At 39.7% G+C, this 8,834-nt stretch overlaps 1 protein-coding gene across 1 annotated transcript in view; it reads left to right on the forward strand.

Moving 5' to 3' along the window:
- LOC119423674 (protein phosphatase 1 regulatory subunit 1B) overlaps nucleotides 1–7,832 on the forward strand; it is a 16,153-nt gene extending 8,321 nt beyond the window's left edge. The window contains exons 2-5 of the mRNA XM_037691079.1: nucleotides 1,389–1,472; nucleotides 4,004–4,079; nucleotides 6,975–7,118; nucleotides 7,220–7,832. Of these exons, the coding sequence (XP_037547007.1) occupies nucleotides 1,389–1,472; nucleotides 4,004–4,079; nucleotides 6,975–7,118; nucleotides 7,220–7,368 (453 nt within the window). The 3' untranslated portion in view covers nucleotides 7,369–7,832. The remainder of the gene's footprint in view (nucleotides 1–1,388; nucleotides 1,473–4,003; nucleotides 4,080–6,974; nucleotides 7,119–7,219) is intronic.
- Nucleotides 7,833–8,834: the final 1,002 nt, after the last annotated feature.

Here is an 8,834-nt window from a genome sequence, read left to right on the forward strand (position 1 = left end):
TATTATTTTTTATTTATTTATTATTTTTTAAGACACCCCCACTGGCTGGAAACAAAAACCCCTTCATACGAATTTGAAGCAGCCCATGAGCCACCAGTTGATAATCACCGTTGTAGCAGATTTTGTGGCTCTAGACACATTTTGTTTAGTAAGTGAAGGGTAGAAATGGCTGTTTTGATCTAAAAGGTGGCAGACCTCTGATCTAAGGAGAACTTTGCATTTTTTCCAATGGATAGGTCACACACAAAAACCCCTAAAAAAGAGAAAAATGGCACAGAAAATTAATAAATCGATAATTATCACTGATATCCTGGTCACAAAAAGTTTAAAACAAAACAGTTAATTTACATGTAGTTGTTGCAGTAGGCTACAATGGAGCTGGGGGAACTTGGGGTGTCGAGGATGCTACATGGTTGACGAGAAATAAAGAAATGCATGAGTAACTAAACAATAAACAGTAATACTTATATCCTCTAGTGTTATGCAAGTTTGTCATTCAATCACATTTTATGGTAATGACTCATTAATAAGAGAAAGAAAGTTCCTGTTTGGTTGCACAGATTTCGTCACTTTATTCATTCTCACAGTGTAAATCACGATCTCACAGCTAGGGATGCTATTGTGACGTTCACGAACGATTCATTCTAATGAATGAATCTTTTGAACGAATCATTTTAATGAACTGATTCTAGGGATTCAGTACACTTTAAAGAACTGCCATTCCCATCACTAATGAGTGCAACAATCTTATGTTTGAAGTTATATTTTTAGTTTGCTGGAGTTCTTGCTTAAGTTTTGACAAAAAAACAGCAAGTAGCAAGTTTTCTATAAATAAAACAAAATTTCTAAAGTTTAAGGATGTTGAATCTTTAAGTATAATCTTTACCAAGTGCTAATTCATCAGAGTGTTTTATTTGTTCATCTAAAGTTGTATTCGGACGTGATAATGACCACACACTTATTTATTTTCTGCTCTAACATCTAAGGAATAATTTCAGTTTTTACTTTATTATATCGTGGCTGAAGAGGAGATAGAATCAGAACAAGAGCTCCACAGCTTGTATCTCTGATAATTTAACTACCAGCTAAAGACAAATGTAATCCTTATTCAGTAATGCTCATAGAATAATCTTTTGCTGATGATAAAAAATTTTTTTTGTCATATAACAAATCAGCAGACGTGAGATCAGAAACAACTGTGTTAAATAACAAATAAACTGCTGGTAGTTTGCTGTGACTGGGTTTTTAAAATCAATCAGGTATTTGTTGTTTTAGAGTACACAGTTTTTTTCACTGGTACTAGAATGTATAAAATGGAAGATATTTGTATAGTTTGATCTGTACATTAACAATCAAAACAACATAATCTTTTTTCTTCATTTTTTAAGATTCGACGCCGAAGGCCGACACCTGCCACCCTTTTCAGACTGACAGACCCACCATCTCCAGAGGAGGACAGCGGCCCACATCAGGTCCGTCAGCTGATATGTCCCAGCAAAGGACTAAAAATGTGACCTTTAAAGCTATACCTCAGAATAATTCAGGTGGACTTCTGTGGAGAATTTCTGAGCTGCAATGACATTTATGAGGTTTGATTTGTTTTAAATAATGGAAATTTGCTCCTAAAAGGCCACTCATCTGAGTAGATGTTAGCTTTATAGAAATTTATTCCCAATTCTCTAAACTGAGTTCAAGCTGACTGCTGTCTACTGCAGGTAAGACACTGACGACTAATGACCACTCCACAGAAATGCACTTAAAATAAAATCCATTTGAATGTTATTTATTTAGCTTCAGTGGATTTAAATAGTTACTGATGTTTTTCATAAATTAAATTTAGGTTTATTACAGTCTAAAATGAGCATAAAAATGTTTATATTACACAACATCCATCCATCCATCCATCCATTATCTTTACCCGCTTATTCCATTTTGGGTCACGGGGGTCGCTGGTGCCCATGTCCAGCAATCACTGTGCGAGGGGCGGGGTACACCCTGGACGGGTCGCAAGTCCATCACAGGGCCACATAGAGACAAACGAGACAAACAACCATTCACTCTCTCACTCACACCTAGGGACAAGTTAGAGTTACCAATCAGCCTAACATGCATGTTTTTGGACTGTGGGAGGAAACCGGAGTACCCGGAGAAAACCCACGCATGCACGGAGAGAACATGCAAACTCCACCCAGAAAGGCCCCTGGACCGGGGTTTGAACCAGGGACCTGCTCGCTGAGAGGCAGCAGCTCTACCAGTTGCGCCACCGTGCTGCCCTATTACACAACAATATAGCAATTTTTTTTTTTAAGTACAGAGCGTTAGCGAAATGTGTTTTTTCTTGAACATTAATATTTTACTGGTGAGCTCTAAAGTGCACACAATAAATGAAGCATTCAAACGCTTGTCAATAATAAACTAGTCCTAAAATGTTTGGAGTTTATTTCAGTAGAAGGTTATTTATGCAGAACAATTACAAATGTATGTTTTAAGTTTAGAATAAGTCACAGTTAAGGAGTGAGCTCGAAGTTTTCTTGTAGACTGAACAAAAATCAATTAGGTGTAGTTTTTTGTGCAGAAAGTTTGGGAGATGATAAACAAATAAAATGTTTAGAATAAAACGGTTTTATCTGTTTGCTTCAAGTCTTGCAAACAAAATTTCAATGTTTTTTCCTCTGTTGTTTTTTTTTCTTTGTGTCTCAGAAAATTGTATGTAGAATATTACAGTAGTCCCTCGCTTCTTTGCGGTTCATTTTTCGCGGACTCGCTCTATCGCGGTTTTTCTAAATAAGATTGGACATGACACACAATTGGCTGATTGATGGATGAGCCACACGATTGACATGGACTTTGTATTTAAAATAAATTGTTTTAAATTATTTAGCACCTGCTGCACCTCTGTGCAGCCACACTGCAGGATAAGCTTCCTCCTGCAGCTGATCAGCTGTTCTCTGTGCAGAGCGGAGAAGTGGGCGCGGCCAAGAACGCTTGCAGGTGGCTGAGAGCAGCGCAGAGTAGAGTTGTCATTTCTAACACGAACCCGGAGCCTGGTCCTGCCCGACCCAGATTCGGACCGGGCCGGTCAATAATAATGTGCGGGCCGGGTCGGTTTCGGGGTTTTGATTTCATCAGCGGACGCGCGCGGCTAAAGATCCAATTGTATGACAACATGGCTTGCCATACTTTCACCATCCACACACGGCCATTTCACCGCGCGCTGACCGACCTTGAAAGAGGTGAAAAGTTCAGTTAAGCTTCAGATGGACTACTGCCAGAGATCCATCGCCCAAATGGACGTTCATTCAGCCGCTGCGCTCAGCGGATGCGCACAGCCGACAACCCAGACAAGTGAGATCACAAACCATCCATGTCAGAGCAGGGTTCAATGCAGGCAGAAGCAGGGGAAGCATTTAATGCACAGTGACAGCCATGAAAGGACAAACACCCCCTCAGCTCCGATCTTCTGCCCCTTTACTCAGCCGCGCGCGTATGTCGACCGTTAATAACTAGCAGTCAAAGCTTAATTAAAAATGTCGGGGGTTGCGGGGTTGGGGTTTGGACCTGTAATTACTATTAATTCATCGGATCAGGTGGGGTTTGGAAATGATGGCTACGCGCTGGGGCCGGGTCGGGTCAGATTTTTGGACCCGATTGCAACTCTAGCGCAGAGAGAGGGAAATCATGACTTTCTGTGCTCTTTTAGAGCATTTAGAGTTTAGAAACATAATTAGAATATTGCATAAGTGTGGGATATATACACACACACATATATGTATATATAAAATAAACTACTGCTTACTGCTTGTACTACTATTCCTACTTCGCGGTTTTTCACTTATCGCGGGGCTTCAGGGTACGGATCCCCCACAATAAATGAGGGACTACTGTATATCATTTCAAGGCTACAGTTTGTCTTGAGTATTTGAGCATGCTCGAACCTAACACTAACACATGTGGGGTGTATCTATTAGCTGTGAATGGTGATTTACACGTTTTATATCCACAGTGGCTTCTGGGGGAAAATGGCGCTTTAAAAAACAAACTGGTTCACATGTCAACTTACCAGCCACCGTCGCTTAAAGGTAAATATGTTTCTTTTTCTGAAACTGTCTTGATTTGAAGTTCTCATCATGTAACAAAGACAACAAGTAAGGGCAAACGCTGATATGAACCATATGGATGAAAACTGCCATGTGCTTTCTGTCTGGGATATGTCTGCATCCAAAATGCAGCGAGATTCATGTTTACGAGTGTGTGAATGTGAGATTAGGAGTAGAGACAGCTGTGAGTCTGTCCTGGATCATCCTGGATTACAGAGCTGCAGCTGCAACATGGTACACACACACACACATTACTGACACAGATAACACAAATGTTAACACAAGCAACAATATTTCTACATTGGTCCAACAGTGGAATCTGGGTCTGATGAATCGCATTTCATCTTACGTCATGTGAAAACCCAGATTATTTGTTGTTCCTGCGTTGATTACACAGGACGGAAGTGGAAACAGAATGAATTTCACAAATGCACTTATGGCCCCCGAAACATCTGATTTGAATGTGGCTGAGCTTTGAGGAAAGTCTGAAACAATCTGCAGCAGTTTTAGAGGTCATGTGGAGTCAATAGCAATAGGTCATAAATTAGATTTACACTATCATCTGCTACATGTGAACACCTACAGCACACCTCAAACTGACTTTTGGGGACATTAATACGGACATTTCTACATCAGCATGGAGGCGAGCTCAGTTTTAAAGGACTCCGTTATTCAACATTTTCCAGTCAGGTCACCTGGACAGTTTCTTTTTTTGTGCTGAAACGTTTCACCTTCCATCCAGAAGGCTTCATCAGTCGAGGAAACGCACAACACAAAACTTATTCTTTCCCCAAACCGCTTACTCCAAAGTGGAACAAACCAGTTATGTTGGTGATAAGATGGTCTCTTTGGCACGCCTCCTCCTCCGTTGCAGGACCTCTTCCCCGTCGACCGTCATGTCAAACTGGTTCAAAACAACAAAGTCCATGCTCAAAAAAAAAAACTCCAGATGACCTGACTGAAAAATGTTGGATTGTATACCTGAATTATTGAGCGAGCCAAGACAAAAGTGTACTGCTTTGTTTTCGAACAACTCCAATCTAAAAGTTTTATGGTGGTAGAGATATTCCAGGTAGTTCACACTTTAAGTGCTACAACTAGCTATGCTATGCTAGGCTGTGAAATTATAGGATAGGAGTTATTTTAGGTTGGTGGCATTCCACTTTGGTCTAGAACGTGAACACACTAGCCATTAGCTCATCGATCAGGTCAGACTCAAATTATTTCTTCAAACTGAGGTAACTCAAAGTGCTATCTGCAACAAGTAAGATATTGTTTATAAACCTTTTACAAAACACTTTAAAATAGCTGAATTATCTCTTTAGTCTAGTGGCTCAAATCAATAACTAAATAAAGGCTAAAGCGTTTCTTGAAGGAATGCATATTACCCGCCGCCTTTTGTGCAAAAGTTTTAAACAGCCCATTGTGTTAGCACTCAGATTCTGTGTTGACGATGACTCTCGGCTACTACTACACATTTACCTCAATGTCTGTAAAGCTGACAGAGTTACAGCATTTCTTGTGTTTGCTGGGAGCATTTTAGAAGTTAATCAGTTGTAGCGGTTCTTCCAATGATTACTTTCTATAAATATATCAAGCAGTTTGTGAAATATTTTGCTAACCGACAAATATTTAATGACAAAGTTTTAAACAAAGATCGTGTGAGGTTGATCAGCTCTTGGAGTATAAGTTGGGACCGAGTTTCAGCTACTTCCACCCCAAATTTTAGATCACTTTCTCTAAATCTGACTGAGTTACAGTGTATTTGTCATGAACCAGAGGCCGGATCGCAAACAACAACAACAACCACTGAGAGGGTTAAAAGATTTATTGTGAAATAAAGTAAAACCCTGGAGTAGGTCCGGTTCTGGGCCGGTTCCGATCTTCTTATTGGTAGTTCGTGATTGGGTAGTGTTGAAGTGGCGGGCTGCCAGTAGAAGTAGAACTGATGTTAAGGTCCACTGGAACGGAGTCCAACAGGCTTGCAACTAAAAGATAAAGGTTAGTAGATGCAGGGGGAAAGAGACTAATTGGGGAAATGAATCTGTGGGAATCAGATTCAGGGATAAGGATAAGTCCGTGATACAGAATGAGCTTGACCTTTAATCCATGATCCAAAAAACAGTCAGAAGGGAAAGGCAGAGTTCATACCGTGAAGTCAGTTGTTCAGCAGAAGTATCCAGTACGTGATCCAAAAGAGAGTCAAAAAACAAGAGCATGAGTCGGTACCTGATCAGATGAGCAAAAGCAGACGAGGGCTGAGGCAAAAGCGTGGTCGTGGTCAAGGCAAGGGTCATGAACGTGATGAGTCAATCAATGGAATGCTGGAAAGTCTACTGCTGATGAGACAGGATAGAGAATCTGGCCCAGACTGAGTGGAATGAGTGAACTTAAGTACTGACTGGACCAGGTGGTGGAGCTGTGGGATAATGAGCGGTGACAGGTGACATGAGTTGAGTGATTACTGAGTGTGCAGCATGACAGAGGAGCTGACAGAGAGCAGAGCTATGACAGTATTTTGTGTTTGAAGATATTGCTCTGCTGTGGCAGCCCTCTTGTATCAGTTTACCTCCAAAATTAATCATTTATACATCTAATTTGTATTTTTTACGTTTCATTAAAATCCACACAGCAGTTCATTAAATATTTTGCTAACAGAAAGGCAAATGCACTCACGCAAATGCAGTCAAATACAATATTGCCTGCCTTTTGCCTTTTGATAATTTGAAATAAATGTATTTTTTTCTGGAAACATAGAAAGTGTAAATATAAATACTCATAAATGGGAGAAAAAAATGAGTCTTTCATTGTTTTTTATTAGTATTTTGTTGGTAAGAGAAGTAAAACCATCTTTATCTGTAAAATCTGTATTTTCAGAGGTGCAGATGATGGCCCAGGCTCATTTGTCCTCTTTAGATTCGAATTCAGCTGGCAGAGAGGAGCCCTCCTCTGGAGAGGAAGAGGAGCAACATGACGATGAGGAGGAGGAGGAGAAGCAGCAGACGGCATCAGCCACATGTGGTGGGCGCTTTAACACCATCTCCCGCCATTAATTAGGATTTCTCTGACAATGTCTCCAAATATAGATCATTCTCACTGTTTCAACATTCATTTCATGCCAGATTCAAGAGAGGAGCGTAAACCCCTCAGGGATCCACATGATGCGCCGGTCAGTTCACCCGCAGGGGCGGAGGTCACTCGTCGCCATGACGACCAGGATAAAGCTACAAGAAGAAAAGGGACACAGACAAATATAAAGGGACCTGACTGAGAAAGTTTAGTAATGAAGTGACCAGCACGACTCGTGCAGGGAATATATGTACATGGGTGTACTTAATGAGTTTTGTAGAGCTGCAGGTGTGCATGCAACGGTAATGTGGGAAAAGAGTGAGGAGAAAACAAACGATCGCTGAGGAAGAATATAAATGAGCAGGTGTGGGCAAAAGTTTAAGCTGAGACATGTGAAGGAAATCATGTCTCAGGCAGCCAGAAGCCTATAAATATGTTTCAGATCTACAGTAGAAAATAAGATAAACTTGTTAAAATCAGAAGGCTTACATTTAAACCAGCTGGATTCAGCAGGATTTCAAGGCTAGTTTAGGTGTGACAAAATTAATTTAAAATTGATGATAATCGCTGCAGGAGCTTGTTACTTTATGCATACTGTACCATATTTATTCCGAACTGGGTTTTATTGGTAAAATCACAGCGACTTTGTTCTTTTATGTTCTTTTCTCGGCTAGAAATCCTAAATAGGAACCAAATACAAATGTACAAAATGGGTACACTTTATTAATAAACTATTAAAGACCTAGAATTCATTAAAGGGATGCATATCCTGTGGGGATTTCATGTCAGAGTTTTAAACAAACAAAAAAAAAGTCTTATAATACGAAGGGACAGAGGTAAAATAAAGTTACTATATATTTGGGTCAAACTTGTTACTGACGTTTGTTCATGAGATCTCGTGAGATGTTCTCTTGTGCTGAGAGAAATTCTCAGCTACTACCAAATATTTATCAATATCTCTAAAAATTGTCCTTGTTATAGCTGTTTTTTTTTTTGTTGACCACAGTCAGTGTGACCTTGAACCTCCATCTTGAACTGGACTGACTTCAAATGTTTTAAATGGACTTTAAATGCATTAGTTTCTTTCAGAGAGTTTTGTTCAAATCTGCCCAGGTATTCATGGGATATTTTGCTTAATCTACAAAAGAAACGCACTCACACACACAGCGATAATAAATTGACCAGGTAGGGCTGGCTCAAGGCATAAGCAAACGAAGCAGCTGCTCAGGGCCCCGGGGCCACTCGGGGGCCCCTGATTGGATTTTTTTTTTTTTTTAAATAATGATTTCTATATGATTCTATTTCACACAATTTAATTATAAAGTTGTGATTTTTTGTTTTACTATATATATGTGTGTGTGTGTGTGTGTGTGTGTGTGTGTGTGTGTGTGTGTTTGTTTGTTTGCGTGCGTGTGTGATATCAAGTAGAAATCACTCTATACATGCAGAAAGAAAAATAAATTGGTCTTGGGAGCCCCCTAGTGGCCGTGCTAGATCACGTTTCTCCAGTAATATGAGGACATTCATGAGTTGATGTGGCCCAAAATGAAAATGGAGTTTGACACCCCTGCAATGAATGATATATATATATATATATATATTTTTTATATATATGTGTGTGTATATATATATATATATATATATATATATATATATATATATATATAT

The sequence above is a fragment of the Nematolebias whitei genome, chromosome 17, assembly GCF_014905685.2.
Source record: "Nematolebias whitei isolate Nwh7 chromosome 17, NemWhi1, whole genome shotgun sequence".
Lineage (NCBI taxonomy): Eukaryota > Metazoa > Chordata > Actinopteri > Cyprinodontiformes > Rivulidae > Nematolebias > Nematolebias whitei.